This window comes from Ochotona princeps, chromosome 30, assembly GCF_030435755.1.
Source record: "Ochotona princeps isolate mOchPri1 chromosome 30, mOchPri1.hap1, whole genome shotgun sequence".
Taxonomy (NCBI): Eukaryota; Metazoa; Chordata; class Mammalia; order Lagomorpha; family Ochotonidae; genus Ochotona; species Ochotona princeps.
The window spans coordinates 14,569,605-14,593,362 of record NC_080861.1 but is presented as its reverse complement, the minus strand read 5'-3'; the positions used below and the strand labels follow the sequence as shown (position 1 = coordinate 14,593,362).

At 36.7% G+C, this 23,758-nt stretch overlaps 1 protein-coding gene and 1 non-coding gene across 10 annotated transcripts in view; both read right to left on the bottom strand.

Annotated features, from left to right (window-relative positions):
- Positions 1-23,758, bottom strand: part of RBMS3 (RNA binding motif single stranded interacting protein 3) — a 1,058,437-nt gene that overhangs the window by 52,083 nt on the left and 982,596 nt on the right. For 6 of the 9 annotated variants that reach the window (XM_058657125.1, XM_058657126.1, XM_058657128.1 and 3 more), the window contains one exon: positions 23,241-23,291. The exons of the other annotated variants lie outside the window; for them this stretch is intronic. In XM_058657125.1, the coding sequence (XP_058513108.1) occupies positions 23,241-23,291 (51 nt within the window). The remainder of the gene's footprint in view (positions 1-23,240; positions 23,292-23,758) is intronic. 9 annotated transcript variants of the gene reach the window in all.
- On the bottom strand, positions 4,963-5,065 carry LOC118760423 (U6 spliceosomal RNA). Its single transcript, XR_009244431.1, has one exon. It is a non-coding gene; the product is annotated as a U6 spliceosomal RNA (small nuclear RNA).

The window sequence follows — 23,758 nt, the reverse complement described above, 5'->3', positions numbered from 1 at the left end:
TATAAATCTCAAACTTGTACCAAAATAAAATATTTTTGTTTCATTTTCCAAAAATACTTCAGGACCATCTGTGTTAGAATTTGTACGTTGAGGACCCTTGTGCCGCTAGGCCAATAGCTATTGAAAGTTAACTCTGCTGGCTCTGTCATCAGACCAGAGAGGGTATACCTAAGAAACCGTTGAACTTGACGGGACAATAAGATGCTGGACTCTATGTTTGGTATACGCTTGCAATGGGGAAACCTCAACTGAACTTGAGCTGTGGTTATGCAATAAGGTGGAGGAATCCACCATGGTGGGAGGGTTTGGGGAGGGGTGGGGAGAACCCAAGTATCTATGTAACTGTGTCACATAATACAATGTAATTACTGAAGTTAAATAATAAATAATTAAAAAAAAAAAAAAAAGAAAGTTAATTCTTTTGGACAAGTCTAAGGGCAGATAAGACAATTCAAGGCTGGGATGAAAATATCTTCTTCTCCTACTTTATCTACTCTGAAACGACCTAGGCTGCCACAGTGGCAGGATCACCCAGATGATACGCATTATCTTTGTATTACACTCATCTGGAAGAAGGTTTCTTTTAGGTAGGTAGGTCAGTTTGGGGTGCCTTGTTAGGCTAGTATGTCCATTTTCAGGTGTTTAAAAACAGATTTATTTATTTTTATTGGAAAGTCAGATATATAGAGAGGAGGAGAGACAGAGAGGAAGATCTTCCATTCGATGATTCACTCTCCAAGTGACTGCAACAGCCAGAGCTGAGCCAAATTGAAGCAAGGAGCCAGGAACTTCCTCCAGGTCTCCCACGCGGGTGCAGGGTCCCAAGGCTTTGGGCCATCCTTCACTGCTTTCCCAGGTCACAAGCAGGGAGCTGGATGGGAAGTGGGGCTGACTGGTATTAGGGCACCCATATGGGATCCTGGCATGTACAATGCAAGGACTTTAGCCACTAGGCTGTCACACTGGGCTCCTGTGTTTAGATTTATTTTTATAGATTGTTTTTCCCTGCCCTTTCACTTGAAGCCTCTCCTTTCACCGTACTCCAGTACTTCCCATTCTTGACTTGCGTTTCTTACTGTTGGTGTCCTTTATTAGTGGTACTAGGCATCCACAGAAGGTTTCATTGTGTGCTACCAAACTCTCATCAAACCATACAACACCAGCAACAATCCCATGATGAATACAGGCTGCTTGTTACTTGTTCCACTTTTTTTCTCACATTTTGCACACACCTTATCCATATCTAAGGTTGCTGGCATCATGCAACACCCTTTATGTGTTTATTTTTAACTGTCCTAAAGTCACGAAGTCGGTTAGCGGCACATCGTGACCCAAAGTGAGTGAATGGTTCTCAGAGTTCAGGCTCGTGAAGAGAGCAAAGCTGCTGGTGGCTCCAGCTCTGCAAAGGCGGAAGGACAATGCTTGCTTCCTTTTAACGATTACCCCAAACTGTGAGATGTCAGAAAATGTCTTAAAAACTTTTCCTTATAACAATTTGGACAAGAGCTAGCTTTAGATCAGTCTCTAGGTTTTGTCAAATCCCATCGGTTAGTAGGCCTAAGAAATTATTGCTGAAACCTCAGGGGTTATCAAGAGCGAACCTATTATCTTATTTTCAGTCATTGTTTATAGTGCAGATTGCCTAAATATGTCACAAGGCACCACTTTTTTGTACATTACTAAGAAACTAGCTGTTTCTTGTCCTGCACTTTGCCGCAAAGCACACTTTATTTTTTTTTTTTTTTTTTGGTCCCTTGGAAGATATTTCTAGGTTACTTTTTTCTCCTTTAAGACAGTTGGAATCTACCTGGTTAGATCTGGCAAATCAACCTGATGTAAGGACGGCACTACATGTTGCTTTAGCCAAAAGGTAAAGTGTAAACTGATAAAGTGTAAACCGGTAAAGGTAAGTGTAAACTGATGACCCTATTGAAGAACTAATTTATTTCCTTTACATTTTCCTTACATTAGCCTTTTTACTACTAATATGTATGTATCTCAGAATAAATAGAAGTGTTTTCTAATCAAATTCTGGGTTAAAGTTGTTCAAGATAAGGTTAGCGAACGGGTATTTCCTAACGTTACCTCTATGTCACCAGCCAGCCAATCATGTACAGATAATTGTGCAGTGGATGAGATGAAAGCAAGCATTAAGCTGCTATTTTTGCTATAGAATTTGTACTTGGACCTTAGTTACCTGTCTCGCTTGATTCAGATTTTATACCACTTCTTCTGACTATGTCAATGATTTCAATAGTTCCTTAGTCGGATAAAAGGATGTTAAACTCTCTAATATCTTGTTTTCAAAATGATATCTGGAGCCAAGTGGCATTAACTGGGAGCTCAGTGAAGAATCTCTGGATGACTCCACCCCCATGAAACCTGCAGTTCAAGAGTGTACTGGGTGAGTGGCATTGAAGATACAGTTCAAAAAACCTTGAAGTACATTCCATGTGCACCACAGCTCTGTTTCAGTGAACAGTCTACTGCATTGCAACTAAAGAGATGATGCATTTGATTGTTAATCAAATACAAATTCCTTTTTGTTCAGTTCTTGACTTGAGGGTCCTAAACTTCAAAATAACTAATATGCCTCCCTGTCAAAATCACAAACCGCCAGGAGTACTTAGCTCACAACTTTGTCTCCAAAGAGTTCCTGCCATTTGCCCTAACTTGTCCATTACAAAGAAGAAAAAAAAAAAAGATTATAAGAAATTCCTTTGCTATAAAGTCTTTCAATAGCAATCCTCCCACCAAAACCTTCATTGTTTCAAAATCGCATCTTCTTCATTGGTGAATTACAAATGTCTGTTTCAGCCTAGTGGCAGCAGTGCTGCTAAACCCTGTGTTAAGTAGTAAAAGGAATATGTAAATATTTTGGTGTCCTCAGTCGATATGGCACAAATCAAAGGGGTGAGAGTATCTCTCCAAATAATTGCTACTTATAAGAACCTGTTATTCTTGAACAAAAGTGACACAATCACTTTTCAGATAAAACTTCTAAAAAGATCTATTTTTGCCTCGGTCATTGTTTTGAGCTCTGGTTTCCCACTGCCCACTGAATCTAGAATATAAAACTTCACAAAACAATTAAGTCGGATTCTGAATATTTTCTTTATCCCTCATCTTCCAGTTGCATTCTTCCTCTTCCATTCCACTTTTTGGATAATATGGAAACCTTCAGGCTGTCTTCCCTAATTCCCTTGGCTCATTCATATCAATACACCACTTCTTCTGCTGCATCTGCCATCGCTGGCAGTGGACATTCATGTTAAATACTTCCTCTACACATGAGGCTGTTTCTTACATGCAGAACTAAAAAACAAACAAGAAAGATCAAACAGAGAGAGAGAGAGAGAGAAACAAGTCAACAACCCATGTCTCCTAGACTTTCTTGCAATTCGATACGGATCTGTGACTAATCAGAAATACCTGGAATGAACTCCATTGGAAAGACAGGAATATAGCACTCACATTACTGGTCAACGGATGACAAAAGCAACACCATTTCAGCTTTGGCTTCAATAAAAGCTATTTCTCCACCAGAGGAGGGCAGCATGGTTTGAGAAAAAGCAGTGCCACTACTACCTGCTTTGTTCCTGAAATAGGTATCTAGAATTTACTGCCTACTACTAAGTAGTTGCTTTTCATCAGATTAATCAACTGTAAAGATTCCTCTTTGTATGGCAACTATGCAATGAACATATGATTTATGTATGGTGAAACTGAATGATGTTACTTGTTTTATTTATTTTCAAAGTCAGGTGACATGAGAAAGTATGACAACATTACTCTATCAAAAATAGTTCACTAAGATATGTTTGCTATTTCTTACTATTCCGTGAAGAGATAAAAATGGCTTTATATCTACTATTTGATACTCACATTTTGAAGTGTTTATCACCATGTGATCTCAGTGATATACGATTTTTATATTAACTTTCAAAACTTCTGTAAAAAATAACAGGGGACTGAACACACATTAACGCCCACTTGCTTTGGCATCATGTTTTCTGACCCCTCAGCAACCAGCCAAAATTATACTGATGTATACAAATTATCCAAGAGAAATTTTTAGGAATCGATTTTTCTCTTAATTTTCTCATTCACCATGTTCTCTTCGCGTTCCCCTCTTTTCACACAGATTTTAGTAGGGATAAGTAAGGAAATGAACGTTCAGCAAAATCAGGCAGTTTGACTAGGGTCAGAGGTTTTCCTCATACATTTTTCCTTTATTTCACGCAAGAGCGAGCCTGAAGCCATCTGCCTTCCCATTATGGAGTCAGAACCGCCACCGCCCCTCCCATCATTAAAAAACAATCTTCAAAGGCACGTTGTTTTTACTTCTCCCCACTGTGCCAGATGTTTTATATCATCTACCTCCACACGCTAGTTCATCTGTAAGGCTCTGCCCACGCTCAGCAGCCAGCTGTGGAAAGAGCTCTGTTGTCATCTGTGGCCTCTCGTGTTCCAGTCTTCTGACCTCACAGAAGAGACCACATCCAAGAGCACGGAAGACAAACAGCCCTGATAGCTACCTTGAAAACATTTCTAGGGTGGGAGGAAGGTCCCCTTTACCCTAGTGATCTTTGGGAATTATGGAACCAAAGAGAGGGCAGCTTATTGGAAACCTTCAAATATCCCCATGTCAGCCAATTGTGGCAATCAACAGATTAACAACTAATGAAGCAATTGCATCTGTGGGCATGATCCAGCTGAAAACATCTGGCTGACTCCATACCAGTTCAATTATCTGAAGTGCCGGTCCATCAATCCCTGTCGCTTACATAAAGTTCCCACAAGGAAATATTCACAACATCATTTCATCTAATGATGAGACTAGAACTCTTTTTAAAAGGAATAGACCATCAATTTGAATTGCTTTGTGGAAGAATCATAGTAAGCTGTGTTTTAGAGATATTCATCTTTTCAAGAAATCTATTTTGACTTGCTTGTTTTACAAAAAAAAAAAAAAATATTTGCATGTCATCCTTGCTCAGGGGCCATGCGAATCTTCTCTGTATGGTTCCAATTTTAGTATATGAGCTGAAGAACCAAGCAGTACAAAAATTTTAATGCATGTTTGCTTTTTATAAAATAAATAGTATATAAGAATTACAAAATATAATTATGAGTTGCTAACAGAGTTTAGTTCAAAAGCTTCATTTTTTTTTTACTTCATGTGAGGTTTTAAAAAAAGTTGAGTCGCTGCTTCCAAAACAAAATTAAATAAAAATTACATAATGCTCAAAATTATTCGAATGCTATCATAATGAACTGTCTTTATTACAGAAAATTGGATAATATTTCCGCATATGGTTTCAGACATCAGTGTAGTTAACACAGCCTTAAAAATACAGTAAAACTTTTTAAAACACTGTGCTTTATTGAATTTTCTCATAGCTTTAATTATGGATTATATCTAATCTACCTGTTGCAACACATAAAAAAAACAGTCATTGGTAAGGCGAAATATCTCTAGAGCATTTATACAGTGGAGGGTTCTATACAGTTTTTATAAAGATTAGAAATAAAGTATGTGGAGCTGATGCCACAGCATTGCCCTTTGAGCCAGCACCTGTAGTTCCTGCCTCCTGCATGGGTTGAGCCCCGGTGCCCCACTTCCAATCTAACTCCCTCTCCTTCTTCTGTAACTATGCTTTTCACATAAATAAATACACATCTCAAACAGAGAAAGAATGTATATTTAATTCAGCTATACCCTCCAGCATTATGTAACTTTGAGGTCTAAATAATTGAATGAGAATACTATTTGAGAGCGCCTGTAAAAATCAAAGCTTTTAACTGTATCATAAAAATTCCACTTAAAATATAATTATGGGATTTCTGAATGAGACACTTCTTTACTAATCTAATCAGCATTAATGGGCGTTGGGAACATACCAGTATTTTATGTTGCATGTACAGAACGACCCGATTATAATAATTATATTAGTCTGTCAACCTGATTTACTTTGGATTCAATTTTATCACTTGAAAAATAAAAAAAAAATGTAACGAGGAATTAAGCCAGATAATATGAAACAGAATTGGGGCTAACTGGATTGAATCGAACCCGTGCCCGCTCTGCCACTTACTTATCTGCTATTAGAAAAGTCGATTAATCTCCCTGAGCTTCACTTTCTTCATCCATGGGAAAAATTTTTTTGTGATTTCAAGCTTATGTTATGTCATAATGCAGTCAATAGTACGAAGAACCTCAAAAAATGGGATGGTTCTCCGTAACGAAAGAGGAATGGCAGTATTACAGAAAATACAAGACTGTAAATACCCAAATCAATAAAACTACTAGATGATTCTTTGAATTTTCTGGAAGACTAACAAAGTATCAAGTAGAATAAATAAGAAAAATTCTTCAAAAGTTTAACATTTTTTTAAGCATGTGGCAAGCCATTTCAAACTGAGATGTTAATGATCACAACAAAATCTTCAGAAGACGTTTTGGGAAAAAACACTCATTCTGTAACTTGGTTTGGCGTGCAAGGCTGTCTTCTATTCATACGGTCTCTCTTTAGGCTCTCATCAATCACACTCATGTGTGTATGCACACACACACAAACACAAACTCAAAGTTTGGGTCTTTAATATATGAAATCAGCAACCTAGGCATCTTTCTTGAACAGACTCAGGACTACTGTACTTTCAGTTCATTTGCAAATGTTTCTGTCATTGCCAACATACTGTAAGCTCTCCCTGGCTCTATATCTCTGAATGTGATATGGTCTAAATGTTTGACACATAGTAGGCTCTTTATAAATATCGTTCGCATTTAAAGGAAAGAGAAAGGTTAAACTTCTGGAATAAGCAATATACTGAAAACAACATAACCGAGTAGGGAGAATGGATCCTACTTGGTAAGGTGTCTAAAGACAAATTATACTTGCTTGAGAATTTCCAATCCATATATATAACACTACTATCATTGCATTCCTTTTTTTATGATTTTCACCTGCTTCTGAAGGTTAAGTTCTATGATAGAACAAATCTTCATCTGTTTTGTATTCCAAGTACCTAGAGCATTTCCTGATACAGAGCAGATACCTTGAAATGTTTGTTGCTTGATGGAGAAATGAATGAACAAATGAGATAGTCTAGTCTCACTTTTGCAAGAGATCCACATCATTAAAAGCAATCTAACATCTTTCGTCTTAAGGAAAGAAGACATTGGAAAAGCTTGAAAGTTTCTTCCTTAGGATCATCCTGCTAAAATCCAGGCAATGGAACCTCTGATTCCATTGAAAATATTCCAGAGTTTAATTAATTACACAATAATTATAGTTTATAATTTCTAAACCACACTTTCAAAGATTCTTAATTATTTTAAAGTTAGTAAAGGATTAAATACATTTTCTCATTTATAAAAGCCTTATTATATTTGTCAAATACATGTACTCCTGTATTAATTCTCATGTTTCTGATTCACTTCTACTTTCATTGTTCCACTACCGTTTTGGTTGAGTCAAATGAGAATGAACACCCTACTACAGAATGAATCTGTTTCACATGAACTTTATATAGGTAAGTTTTCCAGTAAAAACAATACAGGGAATACTAAACCGCTTCCAAATGGAATCTAAAATCTTGAAATGTAAGTTCAGCAACTAGAAGTATGAAAAAACACCTTAACGTTCTCTAGAGATTATTACACATAGCAACTTAAGGTAGAGAATATGTCCTGTGAACAAAAGGATGGTGGGACTTAAAATCACATCATGTCTTTAATCCGTAGGAAAACCAAAGGAAATGGATTGAAAGGAAAGGATAAGTGTCTCGCAGACAGTACAGGGATGTGAGTAAAAAACAGAAAGTCTTCTTGCATAATCTGACTCCTCTAGGAAATCAATGCTGTAACAATTGATTTCATTTTCCACGACAGTTGTAAGAAGAAATTGTCTCAGCCAGAACATTCTTCTCGTATTCCTGGCCATGTGTAACAGAAATTGGCATGCTCAAATGATTGGCCTATTCTGATTTATGTGGGAATGTCCACATAACTTCATTAGGAAGGGTGATTTCTACTCCCAGGGCAGTCTGGTGAATCACTGTGACTCAGAAATACTGGGCCCACATTCTTGTCCATCTCAAGGAAAAGACAGAAATCACATACCTTTCTATTGGAAGTGAGCTCGAGTACAGAATTAACAGAGACATTATATTTTCTTTGTTACGATTAAAAAAGTTAAAAGTAATGGAAGAATTCTTCGGGACTAGTTCAAATGCTAGAAATTCAATGGTCCAGATGAAAGATTTATATCGGAAAACCTTCTGTGTTACTGAAAATATTGTATTCAAAGGCCCTCCTGCTGATGGTCTGTCAATGAATCCTCATTCTTGATCATTTCAGATTGAACCTTTTATGTATTTTTTTCCAGAAAAAGACATATAGACAACATAAATCTTTCAGCTACAATCAAATTTATAAGCACTTATCTCAAGATTGGACATACTGTTAAAGACTCTTAAGAAGCTTACTTTAAAGTTCTGTGGTTTAAAACGTCAAATAGCATGGAGAATAAAACTCCATGGAACAGTGTTACAAATGACTGCGAGCATGAAAAGCCCTTAGGGAAACATGATGGTCTCAGCAATTTAGCTCTCCTGTTGCCCTTCACAGCATGTTGAGGGTGACCATTTGAAATTCTGGAATGAGTGAGTCACTCCAAGCTCACCACCTCTATACTCAAGAAAAGTGGTTCCTATGATCAGCACCAGCCATAACATTAGAAGAAAATACAGTTTGAGGCTCAAAGAGCCTCAGCAAAGCATAAAAGAACGGATTTTTTTTCAATAAAGTAAAAGCTATTCAAAATGATTTGCAACATGAAGGGGCCCCTGTAACCGACAAATACTGGGAATTCTCCAGTGGTCACTGGGCACAGTTTACAAATTCATAGAAACAAACACTGTGATACATAACTTTCAATCAAAAAGATTAACAAATAAAAAAGACCTTGCTGGGCTTTTGTAAGGGATTGATCAATATTTGCTGCGGTGTTTTTTGAAAACTGTTGCTTCGTTTCTTGTTCCATTGGTGACCATATAAGAGGGGAATGAATGAAAACAATATCTTCCAACCATGCTACCGAAAATTGACATGAAACGTTTTCCTCTTCAACATATACAAGCATATCTGAACCTTCTATATTAAGTCCTGGACTGCAATGAGGGTAGTACTAAGGCTCCCATCATTTCTTCTACATTGAAGAGTCTCTCTGGTTTCCAACTTATCACTGTGCAGTCAAAACCCTAAATGGCACCGCCAGTTAAACATATATTTAGGTGAATCAAAAAGCATTGATAATAGAATATGTAATTAACCTTAATATCATAAGTGTAGAATAAAAGGACATAATCAAGTTGTTAAATAATTTTACTTGCCAGGGGCACAAACATTTTATTTACAACATAAAAGATAATTACTCTTAATATAACATGATGGACACTTTATGTGTTCAAGTCTCAGATGCGGTGTGGTAATTAGTAATGAAGAATAAATGGAATGCTAGAAATCTCAGATGTTCTGTTCAATAAGAATGCATGACTTCCATGGGCATTACTGTCATTTCTGAGTAGCAAACCTGTATTTAAAGCTAACAATTGAAAATTTTTACCTGGTCCTACTAACTCAACTGGGTCTTACACTTATTGCTTGTGCAACACACACTAATTCAGTTGAGATATTTCCTTTTTGCTTGTCCAATGAGGCCAAAATATGCTATTCAGTTTTGACCTATACAGCCTCCATAGCCTCTTCTTTAGAATCCCATTTCATGTTGGAACTTTCAATTGACTGGGATGATACTCTGCTGGCTCTGTCTTCAGACCAGAGAGGGTATACCTAAGAAGCCATTGAACTTGACTGGACAATAAGATGCTGGACTCTATGTTTGGTATACGCTTGCAATGGGGGAATCTCAACTGAACTTGAGCGGTGGTTATGCAACAAGGTGGAGGAATCCACCATGGTGGGAGGGTTTGGGGAGGGGTGGGGAGAACCCAAGTACCTATGTAACTGTGTCACATAATACAATGTAATTAATGAAGTAAAAATAATAAATAATTAAAAAAAAAAAGAATCCCATTTCATGGGCCCGGTGCAACAGCGTAGTGGTTAAGGTCCTTGCCTTGCACGCCCAGTATCCCGTATGGGCACTGGTTCTAATCCCGGCAGCCCTGCTTCCCATCCAGATCCCTGCTTGTGGCTTGGGAAAGCAGTGCAGGCCCAAAGCTTTGGGACCCTGCACCCATGTTGGAGACCCAGAAGAAGCTCTGGCTCCTGGCTTCGGATTGGCTCAGCTCCAGCCATTGCGGCCACTTGGGGAGTGAACCATCGGACGGAAGATCTTCCTCTCTGTCTCTCCTCTCTGTATATCTGCCTTTCCAATAAAAATAAATAAATCTAAAAAAAAAATCCCACTTCGTTTCTTTCTTCCCTTTTGTTTTTTTCTTCTTTAATTCTAGTTTATACTAAAAAAAATCAACAATATTCAGTGGGGGTTTTTGTATCAAATAAATGCAACTCTAAGCATAATCAGATAAACACACATTTATATTATATTTGTGTATCAGTGTTTTTTTTAAAGTCCCTAGTAGATTGAAGATTACAATATGTGGGCACTGATGTTTAGCAGCACCGATGCGTCTATCCATCCAGCTAACCATGCCATGTATAAGTTGTTCCTCAAAGCAAATTATGTAGATCCATAGACATTTCAGAAAGAGAAATGCTATTTTGAATTTTATATTAGAACCTAAATATTTACACACATACGTATGTAACACAAACTTGGCATCATAATGACTTCTTTTCTTTTTTAGTATTGATTAAAGATACGTAGAGATACAAGACTGAGGAGATAAAAGGCTTAATAGGAAAGTAAGAATTGATCTTTAATACACAGCATTGTTATGCAGAAATTGTTCTCATGTGTATTGATTTAAAACCCTTTAAAGATAACTCTGATTAAAAAAAAGGTCTTTCTTCTGAACAGAAGTTTTAAGGTTATTATTCAAAACCCATGTTAATGATAGACGTAGTTTGCTTTATGTTAAATGAGAACTAAAAAGGCAAGAGTATAAAGCAAGTATAAAGCCAAGAGTAGCACGCAAGCGCCTGTGTAAGGACTAAGCCTCCTAGCATTTGCTTTCTGTTTTCTTAGCTTGCTTTTAGTATTTACAAATTTGTACTTCAGTAAAGAGGGACAAGCACTATCGCAATTTTAAAAAATATCCCACATACACAGTACAATGCCATTTGAATGATTTCATGTCTTCCTGCTGATGATATGATTTTGCTACAGCTTCTGAAGTTCACCTAGTACAGTCAGCTGAACTCGTGGAGTGATTACTACCAGGTAGAATGACTTGACTTCTAAAGCCAAATCATCAATGTACAATGTATGCAGTCCACAGTCCTAACGGCTGGCATGAAATCACTAAATGATACAGGCTTGCTTTGTTACCAAGTACTGTCTTTCTACTTTGACTAATCTCACAACCAAATGATGACAGCCAGTTAGTCGCATGCCCACCTCCAATGTTGGGGGGAAGTATTAAATATTGGGGGAAATACAACAGTCAAAATACAAAACTGAAGAATTTTTGTTGACTACATGTTCAGGCTCTCTTGAAATCTCTAAAGATACGTCTGGAAGAAAAATCTGGAACTAGCTGAACAATGTTACAGTGATGATATTCCATGTACACATTTTTCCCCCAAATGCTTCTATTCAACCTGAACTTGTGTCTGCATGCTGGTGAAAATAAGCATTTCTGCTGGTTGAAAACAGTAGATCTGCTAATTCTAGGGATTTTTTAGGAAGGAAAACACAAGGTAAAGGAATAGACTGGAAGGGAATAATGTTCAATCTCTATAGCCTTTGCTTTGAGGAAAACATAGCCCAAAGGTGCATCACAGATCACAAATGCCCCAGGATGGAGTTCTGCTTTGGAAGCCCAGAGATAAGAGAACACACACAGTCAAAATATAACATAAACAAATGTGCAGAAGAACAATAGAATACTATATTATTAACAATAGAATTCTATATTATAGCAAAAGGAAACTTTTCCAAAGTTGTCTTCCTTTTTAACAAATCTATTTGTTGGTGATGGCAGTATTTAATAATCAATTGTACAAAAACGAATTTGGTATCAGACCCAATTTCCCTTCTATGTTTGAAGATATAATGACTTCATAGAAATCTGGTAAATACATCTTGACAATAGAGTGCTGGACTTCATACCACTGTCTACATCTACAATGTCAGGATACACTCAAATAACAGAATGGTGGGTTTATGACTATTGATGGGGCTATATTATGATTGTAAGATAGAGGAAAATAGTAGGTAGGGTGGGGGGAAGAAGAAGAAGAAAGGGGAGTAGGGAAACAAGGAATCCCTGAGCCAAAGGAACAGTATCATGAAAAATAAACATAATTAAAGAAAGAAGTCACTGGGCTCTTAGGCTAAGTCAGCAAAGGGCACTCTTTAAAGGAATGTAATACTGCAATGACATTCCAGTAGGAAAGTAGTAAAGGATATTTGGTTTTGATATATAAGAATATTTTCAATTTACAAAACCACCTATGACTACCTCTACTGAATACCCATGCACGTCATATAACCACTAATGTTTCAGGAAGTCATGCACATTCTATTTCAGTATACTAAGAAAGAACAAATGGTTCCTTAGATGATCAGGAGTCCATCCTTAAGCCTCAGTGATTTCATTAGGTGTTTCAGTTGCCCTGGCAACATTTAGAAAATAAATGATTTGCCCTGTCTCTATAAGGTTGTGTTGCCCTGGCAACTTGCTGTTTTTCTAGAATGTCAGACAGGGTTTTATTCAATCTCTGTATTTGTTTCTTTAAGAAAGAGGACTTTGGTAGAGTGAATATTAAACATTGTCTTTCCATTTAATTATATCTAATACGCCAAATACCTATTAAGGAACTTATGTCAATGTCTTTGGAAAAGAATTGGCCAAGCAGAAATATTCTGGTTTACTGAATATTTGAAATGTGCAATGTGTATCTCACTACTGAAGTGCTGAAGATACGAGGTGTTCTTCATGCACACACTGGGAAATCATGAAAAATTGGAGGTTTTCCTTGCAGTCAGACTGTTGCACCTGCGGTTCCAAAAAGTGATACCTTCTACATTGAACTCGTCTTGTCTTGAGTCTCATAGCTAAATAACATAAAACTGGATGCAAAAACACAGGTCGCAGTACATATGTCAAACACATACACAATCTCAATCTCTTTCTTGTCTATTTCTCAAACACACACACACGCACAAACACACACACACACACACACACACACACACACCCTATTGCAGTTTAACACTATTGATGTTATAATGTAATGAGCAGTGTTAATGTTGTTACTAGACACAGGGGTCAACCAGACGCATTCATTTAACTCAGAAGTTAAACTAGTACAGCAGGATTTGGCAGGTCCAACTACTGCTATAAAAGAGGTTTTCAAAAAGTTTTACATTTTGAATTTCGGAAGACTTTCGCATCACCATTGCTTCTAGCTACCTCTATGATTAGAAATCAAAGATTCAGGCTAATGGGGAGGTGTAGCAAATTAATCATTTGCCTGTAGCGCTGTCATTCCATACAGGCACAGATTTGTATCCTGGCTGCTGCACTTCCAATTCAATTCCTTGCTTACCACATGGGCTGTCCACGGAGGATGGCTCAAGTCCATAGGCCCCTGAACCCACCTGAGAGACCCAGAATAAGCTCCTGGCTTCAGATTGGTTCTTCTTCAGTCCTTGAAACTATTTGGGGAGTGAACCAGCAGACAGAAAATATTTCTCTATATCTCTCTCTCAGTAAATCTGACTTTTGAATAAAAAATAAATTTAAAAAAAGAGAAAATTTCAAGGATCTTTGCAGAGAACATTCTCTGCCAGAAGCATGCAAAGCTTTATGTGCCAGAAGACCTCTATTTCTAGAAATAATCATATTTGTATAAAAGCAGAGTGCATATAAAGACACTGCATTATGACACTGTCATGCTTCATTTACATATAAATATGTTACCTTTTGTGATTGATCCCACCCTTACTCCACTGGAACTTAAGACTTTTTCACACACTCAATTTAACTTATCCTTTTTGTTGAACATTTTTCAAAGTAAATCTAAACTCTAGCAACAACATGGGGCATGTCAAGCTAGTAAAAACGTGGAGGAAAGTCCTCCAGATGGGAGTGAATGAAACTTGCATTTCAGTAGGCTACAATGAATCTTTCCATCCAGATTTTTTTGTAACAAAACATTCCACTTACTGCAGGCTGTTTGTCTCTATGCCCCTGAAGTAACTGAGGACCTCTCCCACACATTTGGAGTGTTTTGTTTTACCTCCAAATGTTACAAATGTTTTTTTCTTTAACATGACAAACATAGCACATTCTATAAGACTACACTTACGTCTTTTTTCCCTTCTCTGTCTGTATCTATTCACAGATGCATCCTGACTTCCAATGTTACATAACTGCCAACCATTTCACAATTTCTGTTCTATATTTCAAATAAAACTCTTCTAAGCATATAAAATGTTCTCCAACACTAGACTGCATGGTTCCAGGATGGGTTGTCTTATTTTCTGTCTCCCATTTCCAACAACACCTGGCAAAATAGTCTATGCACACTGGACACTCAAGAACATTTGTTTATTTTTGTTGAATATTTTCATGGTACTTAAGATTCTTTTCAGCCACATAAGAATAAATGCACAAGCACAGAGAGAGAAAGTACTTGGTCTTTCATCTACGACTGCGCTGCCCAAATAATCACAAGTATTGTAGCTATTGAATTTGAAGACTGAAGCCAAGAACTTAGTCCAGGTCACCCACATGGAAGGCAGAAACATGTTAGTTGAGTCGTTACTGCTCAAGGTAGCTTCCCAGGGTCTGCATCAATGGAACACTGGAATCAGGGGCCTGAGACTCCCATGTGTAATGGAGTCACTTCAATCCACAGCACCTCAATTGGTGGGTATTTAACCTAAATGCCTATCCACATTCTTACTTTGTAAGAGGAAGAATCAACAACTGGTATGATAAGGGACTTGAGAAAGTAAAGACTGGATTAAATAAATAGCTAAAGTAAATATCGCATACCTTTCATCACAGAAATAGTCATACAAACTTTATATAGCCTTAAAATTTTTATTGATCTATAAAATTCTTAACATGTAGTGATTCTTAATAATCTGTAACTATTTTAAATTCACATTATATTTAGTTTATGTTCCACACAAAAGGTCAACAGCTAGTCATAGAACAACTAAAGATGCCAATTGTGTTGAGACAAAGGCATTTCCCATTCTAATACATAATATTCAAATTGTGTTATAAAAATAATTGTGATAGTCACAAATCCTTAAATGGAGCACAAGGCTTTAATTTCCTGAGAATAGGTTTGATATGAGCAGTAAATTATTTTGAAAAAAAAATTGGCAGAGTAAACGTGTACATTCCCAAAAGCCAAGATGACTTTTTACACATGAATTCTTTGATCTTTAAAATTAGAAACTTTCAATGCTATTAAAACTTGTTCCAGGCTTTAGAACAAAAGGAATCATTCTAAATTATTCAATATCATATCTGACTTGAAAAATGAAAGATTTTGCAGGGGCAAACAGATTATGATAAAGAATAAGAATAATAAAGGTACATTACAATATACCTGGCCCAGGATTTAGATAATAAAATACACATACTTAAGATGAGGTAGAAAGTTAGATGGCTTAAGGTGCTTAGAAAACCCAAGAACCAATGGAACATTTGAAGACAGCAAAGAACTTCCAGAAACAACTTGTTATAAAGTATATTCGATATAATAGAATAGGGTAAACAACACTCTTGAAAACGTAACCCAAGTTTTGTCTATGTGATCTCATTTGGTGAAACAGACACACATGTACATGTTTATGTAAGAACTGCAAATAGGGAGCTGCCGAAATTAAAAGTACTGGAAGCATACACCATCAGAGAGTAACAGGAGTAATTTTGGGGGTAGAGTGATTTGTAGGTTTTTATACATATATTCTGAATTTCAACAGTGATTTTGAAGAATTCACATGTTTTTAAGGGTGGGCATGGGGCAAGGTGGTTAAGACACTGTTGGAATGCCCGCATTCCACGTCGGAATGCCTGAGTTAGAGTCAGGGTAGGGCTATAAATTCCTGCTGATGCACATCTTGGGAGGCAGCAGATGATGGGTCAAGTTCTTTGAGCCCTGCGAACCATGTAGGAATTCCAGACTGAGTTCCAGGTTCAGGAGTTTGTCCTTGTCGAGTCAAAATACTGAGAATTTGGAAATTAAAACAATGGACTGGGGATCTATTTTTGCCTGTTATTCTGCCTTTCAAATGAACAAAATTAAGGTATCTTAAGTTAAATAAATTTAGTAGATTCAAATAAATTATTTTTCTCTAAAAATGACTTGTGATCATGTAGAAGAAATTCATTACTATTACAGCAAAAATAACAAGATGTTACAGAAGGAATGTAAGAAATATTCAAGACATGTATTTGGGCAATTTTAATACTCAATATTAATAATACATCTTAATTAAAATAATTATTGAGTAAATGAAAGACATTTTGCTTGAATAGAAAAATCTGATGCTATTAATATGCCATATGTACATAAGATAGTCTTATATTTCCTCAAGTCAATATATAAATTCATACTTGGTAAAATGCTATTAAACTTCATCTGAATATGTAAATTAAATACAGAAATGTTTTGGAAACAATGCAAAAATAATTTTGAAAACTTCCCGCCAGTGCATACACTTTTGTAAATTTATAATGATTGACACAGAGTAATGTTCTAAAGGGATGAACTTATCAGTAGACAGTAGAGCATAATAGAATTCAGAAATAGGGCAACAGACTATAGCAGAGTTATTCTGTCATAAGTGTTAATAATATATATTTATCTCCATAGACAAAATATACTTGGCTTATTTGAATGAGTTTGTGCACAAAAACTGCTGACCATTGATCTAAAAAGAAAGATGCATCAATGCAAACACACAAATATACGGTTAGAATATCAAATTTAAATTATAACAATGTTAACTTAGAAGTTGTAATAGTATCTTATACTAATAAGAACATATCAATATTCCAAAAGGAATATGAACAAGGTGAATGAAATTGGAGTTCACAGACAAAGAAAATAAATTTAGCCAGTAAATATGAAAAAAAATCTGAACTCCCCTAGGGCTCAAACATAGAATTCTGTGAAACATTAGCAATAGATCATTCACCATTACAACAAATTATTTAAAATTTGAGGTCACCCAGTGTTAAGGCAATCATGCAAGACAAAAACACCTCTGAAATTTCAACTTGACAATAATGAAAATCAAATTTCAACGCACAAATACCTTTCTGCCATCATTTCATCCCAACTACAGTGATGTTTAATGTTACTGTTTAGCAACAGTAGAAGCAATTAAAAGAAGTATGAATAAGACATTACCTAACTTCATTTTCATAAAGCTTTATAATGGCATATTATAAACTCATTGAAAAAATGTGTATTTCATATATGATTCATAGACAATGGCATCCAAAACAGTATGTTATTATCTAAAATTATAGCAAGCTGAAATACCATATTTGTAAAGTAGTCTTTTATACATGTTAAAACATACACTTATGTAAATGTGTATATATCTGCATATGTGCACACACACACACACACACACACACTGATAAGCTTAAAAATTCCTTGGAGTTGGACATTGAGGTACAGCCATGAGTTGGGTTTACACTCAGAACACTCACATTCCATATGGGAGTACATGGTTTTACCTGGTACCTGACTGGTTAGCTTCCAAACCAGCTTCTTCCTAAAGTGCATCCTCAAAGGCACTAAACGGTGTCTCAAGTACCAGAGTTCTACCATCCCAAGTGGGAGAACCACGTGCAGTTCCCGACTCCTGGCTATGGCCAACTGGATCTCTTCCACTCTCTTTCTCAATGCCTTTCACATAAATCAGTACCTTTAAAAAATGCCTTAGTGGTAACATCAGAATTTATTCACAAAACTTATGTCTGGAGAATAGATTTGACAAGTGAGGGTGTCCTAATTAGTGAGTCTTTTATAATTTATTGTCCAAATTTTTCCCGAGTCATCAAATACTGACTTCGGCAAAAACACTGTTGAATTCTGAAGCTATATCTAGTAACAACAAAGCCATAATTTTCATTGACAATATTGAAGGTATCTAAAAGTCTTGCTGAGAAATGACTTTGTTTTTCCTTAGTTTACTATGGGAATCTTTTCCCAAAGAGATGACAATCCAAAAATGTCCCTGCTAAAGTTAATCTCATTCATCTTAATTCTCTCCTGGTAGAGGCAGCACATAAAATTGAGAGGAGTTGTTAGTTTTATTGTTTAGTTACAAAATACAAAAATAATATTTCTCCCATGACACAGTATGTACTTCACAGATAACTGTAACACACATGTGCATACATACGTAGTTCTTTATACATAGTTAACTCCTCTAGCACTTATGACTTTAACGAAACCAAAAGAATTATGATTTCTTGGAACCTGTATCAGAAAGCCTTGCCTTTTGAACTGAGCTGTACTAGTCCTTCTAATTTTAATGACATCTTTTTTTAAAAATAAAATATGCATTCCAATTTGGAGAATACATGCGGTCTTGACTGTGTGCAGATAAAAACTGCCCAAATTATGTATTCTAGAGCTCTCTTATACAACTTTGGTATAGAGAAGTTTCTATCTTGCTCTTTAGTTGTAAACTTAGGGTTTATTAATCACAAAAATTATAATTTAGTCATGCATGGCAAGGAATCATCCAATGATTCAATAAGGGCATTTTGCATTTCTTAGACTATGGTAATTAGATAACCAATTTATAATTAAGTAGAAATGAAAGCTGACCTTTCTCCTGGAGATGAAATAACACCAGTCATATGAAGAACAGAAGATTTATGATTTAAAAGAAACTAAACAGAATTTAATGCAATAGAACTCTGCTTCCTTTTGGTAACTGTGATATTTTCTGTTGGCCAATAGCCCAGATTTAGCAAAAATATTCAGTCTTTTGAAAGTGGGTACTCAATTGTGCATTCATATAGCATTCCAATGTGACATACTGCTCTGTGGAATGGATATTTAGCACAATCCATCAACCATTACAATGTTGTCAGTGTATTAGTGAGATTTCAGAGTGCCATACAGAAGCGGAAACGGATAACCAATTGCATGGACAACATCAGCATTTTTGCTTTCTTGCATCAACAAGTGAATTCCTAATTTCATCTACCAGTCTTCTCTCCCAGGAGCCTAGTTAGATGAACAACAAAGAGCAAGCTGAAACATACTTGCTTCCTCAAGTGGCATTTCGTAGTTCTCCAGGAGCTCCAATAAGGTCCCTGGGCACGATCACAAAGACCACTTTTCTCAAATAGTCACAGAAAGATGGTTATAATCCGTGTAAGGAAACTTCATCCCTTCTTCTCCAAAGGTTTACTAAATTTACACTGCATTCTGTGTAGAAATTTTAAATCTAAAGAAGCCAAGCTAAGTGACACGTTGCACAAAGGTACATACTGTTTTCTCTTCTGCTTGCATCCTCTTATGGAGCCATTCCCTTTCGCCATCATTTCATTTCTTTCTTGACCAGTTGTTGCTCTTTCAGACTAAACACGGATCTTCCCTGGCCAAAAGACCAAGAGCATTGTGCTGTGTTTTGAAACTTTCCTGAGGCACTGCTTTCTTTCCAGTTGCAAGCCTGACAGAGAACTCAGAGCTTTCAAATGCTGCCTGAGAGACAACTTGAAAAACTTCCAGCAAAAAAAAAAAAAAACACACATTTGGCCCCAACTATGGAGTCTGTGTGTGTGTGTGTGTGTGTGTGTGTGTGTGTGTGTGTGTGTAATACCTGAGGAGAAGCATGCCTCAACAAAGAGAACTCATTAAGAAATTACATTTTTTTAAATTAGGGCAGGAGACGATGCAAAAGAAAAATTGCAAGAAATTGCCATGATAGGCAACATATTTGAGATGTGAATATTGACATCTTGGATTTATGTCTTGTTACTTCTAAACAGTTACCCAACAGATAGTTTTAAACCCATTACGTTTTGGATCCTTTTGTAAGCCATTAAAGAAGTGTCAACCTTGTAATTTGTAACCTGCTTATGGATGCACAGGATGTCACCAACATCTTTAGGTAAAGACATTTATAAAGCACTGTGGCTGTGGCAGAAGAAAGCAAACCTTGCTTATCTTCCATTTTCTTCCGAAATCAACACTAATCTCATACAATTGAAATAATCAAAGCATAATGTGAAGTCTAATGATACAATTAAGTAATAACAAGAATTTTTTGAGTGTTTGCTATTTACTAGAAACTATTTTAAGTGGTTTAATATTTAATTTCATTTCATAATACAAAATTGCTTAAGCATTACTATGTCAATGATATAGATAAGGAAACTGACATAAAAAATTCAAGTAAATTACCCAGTCTTCAAAATCAGGAGACATATTTTTCTAACCCCACAGATCTGGCCAAGAATTCACATTATTCATCATCAAGTCTATTGTTCATTCTTCTCAGGTATATCCATTTTATTTCTTGGATCTCAATGGTTCAATTGCACCATAGTGTGATTATGTTACATGATGTTGGGTACAAAATCTGAGGCCAATTGTGGAATTTCTACATGCAACATAGACAACTAGTAAAACAAAGATTGACACCAACATCTCTGATGTTTCTATGGCAATTTTAACCAATAATTCACATTAAAGATTTTTTTTAAAAAAAGTGTGTATGTAGTAGGGGTAGAATGGCAGCAACTCTTCTGAGAATTTATCCCAGTCACAAATGTTACATTTTAGACCAAGTGTCCTATACTGAAATGTGCTACACAGCCTAGGCATAAAAGTGATATGACACCAGGGGTTAGAAGCCACAGCAAAAAAATTCCAAGGGAGAAAAGTGCATTCTCTCTCTCTCTCTCTCTTTCTCTCTCTCTCTCCCTCTCTCTCTCTCTCCCTCTCTCTCTCTCTTTCACAAGCACACATACTTGCTTACTATTAGAGGAAGATTTGTGAAAAGTTATACATTCATGAATGGGGTTGAAATTGTGCTGGGGTAAAACTTAGCTAAGGTTCTGAGTAACAGATGAAATAAAGAGCCATATACCCATATATACCCATATGCCCTTCTACTAAAGGTTCTAGAAGTGCCAAGGAATCTCACTTATTCTGATATCTCCAGCTGTGGATTCCTTTTGGCCTCAGACATGATGCTTAACCTCAGTGTGAACACTGAGTTAGAATTAGTGCTCCGCAGATGAACATGTTATTTTCTTTCGAAGGCGGCTGTTTCCTTCCAGAGAGTTTTCTCCTTAGAACTTGGCAGAAACTTCCCCTTTCCTGTGCTGGCTCAATCTGTGCTGTGCTATATATTGGTTTGGCAGGACATGTTGAATTGTAGCACATGGCTTGGACAGAAAATTGTAGGCTGGATTTGTTGCATATTGGTATGATTTATGAAACACAGACCAGATGAACTCAGGAAGCCCCTCAGGTGTATAAATAATAGTGAAGAGAGGGGTTCGCAAAATATAGTCTGAAGTTCTTCTGTGGTGCGTTACATAAAGTTGATTCTTCAAATAAAATAACAAACCATTGAACTGTTAGGCGCCACATGGAAAGCTCTCTATCAAAATATAAAATGGCCAAAGCTCAAATATGAAAACCAGATTCACCGACACTTTGAATCCAGGAAATGGATGTCTCTGTATTCAACATCTTAGTCTTTCATATGTGCTCTTATTTAAATTTAGTTTCTAAAAGTGTTAACAAGTAGTACTGCTTCTTCTCCTTTGCACATGGAACACATCCGATACTAATGGTGAAGATAATATTGTTACAATAGCAACAGCATGCCATTTACATTGTTTTCACGTATGCTCTCATCCAATGCAGTCAAGAGCACTGCTAAGTGTAGTCACAGAGAAGGAAACGATGACACACACAGCCTGACTATAACAGGAGAGTGAATCAGAGGTCTTGTCATGCAGTACCATTTTACGCCTAGGGATCTTGCCCCTGCCTAACACTCTCATGACTATGTTCTAAAATCTATCTTCATGTTTCTTTTTTTTTTAAATTTCTTATTTATTTGAATCACACACAGAGAGAAACAGAGACACAGACAGACAGAAAGCACCGACCTGCTATTTCACTCCCCATCATATGGCTGGGATCCAAGACAGACCAATTTTAGACACCAGGATCTCAATTCAGACTTCTCATGTGGAAGTAAGGGAACCAACAACCAGAGTTGTCAAACCTACTTGCTCCCAGCCTCTGCATTAATGGCAGACTAAAACTGTGACGGAAGCTGGGATTGCAGCTCAGGCAAACCGAAGTGAGATGTGTCCTTCCAACCAGAGGATTAACTGCTTCACCAAATGACTGTCTCTATCTTCTATTTCCTATAGAGCTAGAAAATTCAGAAGATGTATACATAGATAAACAGACTCATTAACCTTCAGTTTAGATTTTAATGTGATGTGTCACATTTTCACTTGGAACTGATGGAATATTGTGCCACCAAAGGTGAACACTAACAAATAGGTAATAGTTTGAGAAGAAATATTGCGCTAAAAAGAAAAGAACAACTATAGTTCATGAACACAAAGTCTATCCTTGCTAGCCATCCATTAATTAACGTTTGATCATCATACTCAAAGCTGTTCTCAAAGTGTATCAGACTTATCTGAGGAAAGCAGTGCAGAACATAAAGACAAGAAAAACAAGACTTTATAATGGATTTAACTGTCCAGAGTTTAAGCTTCTGCATGAAGCAGAAAGTGATCATTCATTAGAAACGGTAGACATAAGTTTGACAGGTTAACTGTCACTTCTACAATGTTTGCTATCTCTCTCTGCCTTCCCCCTCTCTCTCTTTCTCTCTCTCTCTCTCTCTCGCATTATCTCTTTTTCCAGATATCTATTGCACATGCTTTTGCACAATTTCAGGAACAGCTTTTATCTGGTGAATACGGCTGCCTGAAAAAGTTACAGAATATAACAAAAGCTTTACCCCAAAGCTTCTATGCATCACAATAACTTGCACTCGGATAATAGAAACATTGAGCCTCAGGTGAGTGAGAACACTTACTGTTGGTTGCATAACGTATGGCGGATGAGGCATCCATGAAGTACTCTGGACCTATGCACCAAACAGCATTTATTAGCACAAAGCAATCACAGAGAGAACTCGGTTCTTGTGTTCAGTGGAGTCACACTAGGTCATAAAAGTGGAATCCACCTGACTTTATAGATAATTAGGGCTCAAAATCAAGGGTGAAAAGGACTTTGGTAGTATGGCTTCTGAGTGATGACAAGATATAAAGCAACATTCCCTGCCACTGGAGCTGACTTCAGCGTCTGCCCACCTGCGCCTTGCTGGGTTTGGAGCCTATGTGGAGGCTGTGTTGAAGACGAAAGTAAACAGGAGGCCTCAGAGACTGTTGGAGATCAGTTCCCTGGGATTCCCTAGCAGGCAGTGAAAGAGGTTAGGGTTGACGGCCACAACTTCCTCTTTGTCATTACTTGCTCCTTCAAATGCTTGGGTGCTCTTATCCTGGAAATACATCCAAGAGGTGAAACTTTTATCAAGAATTAAGGAGTTAAACT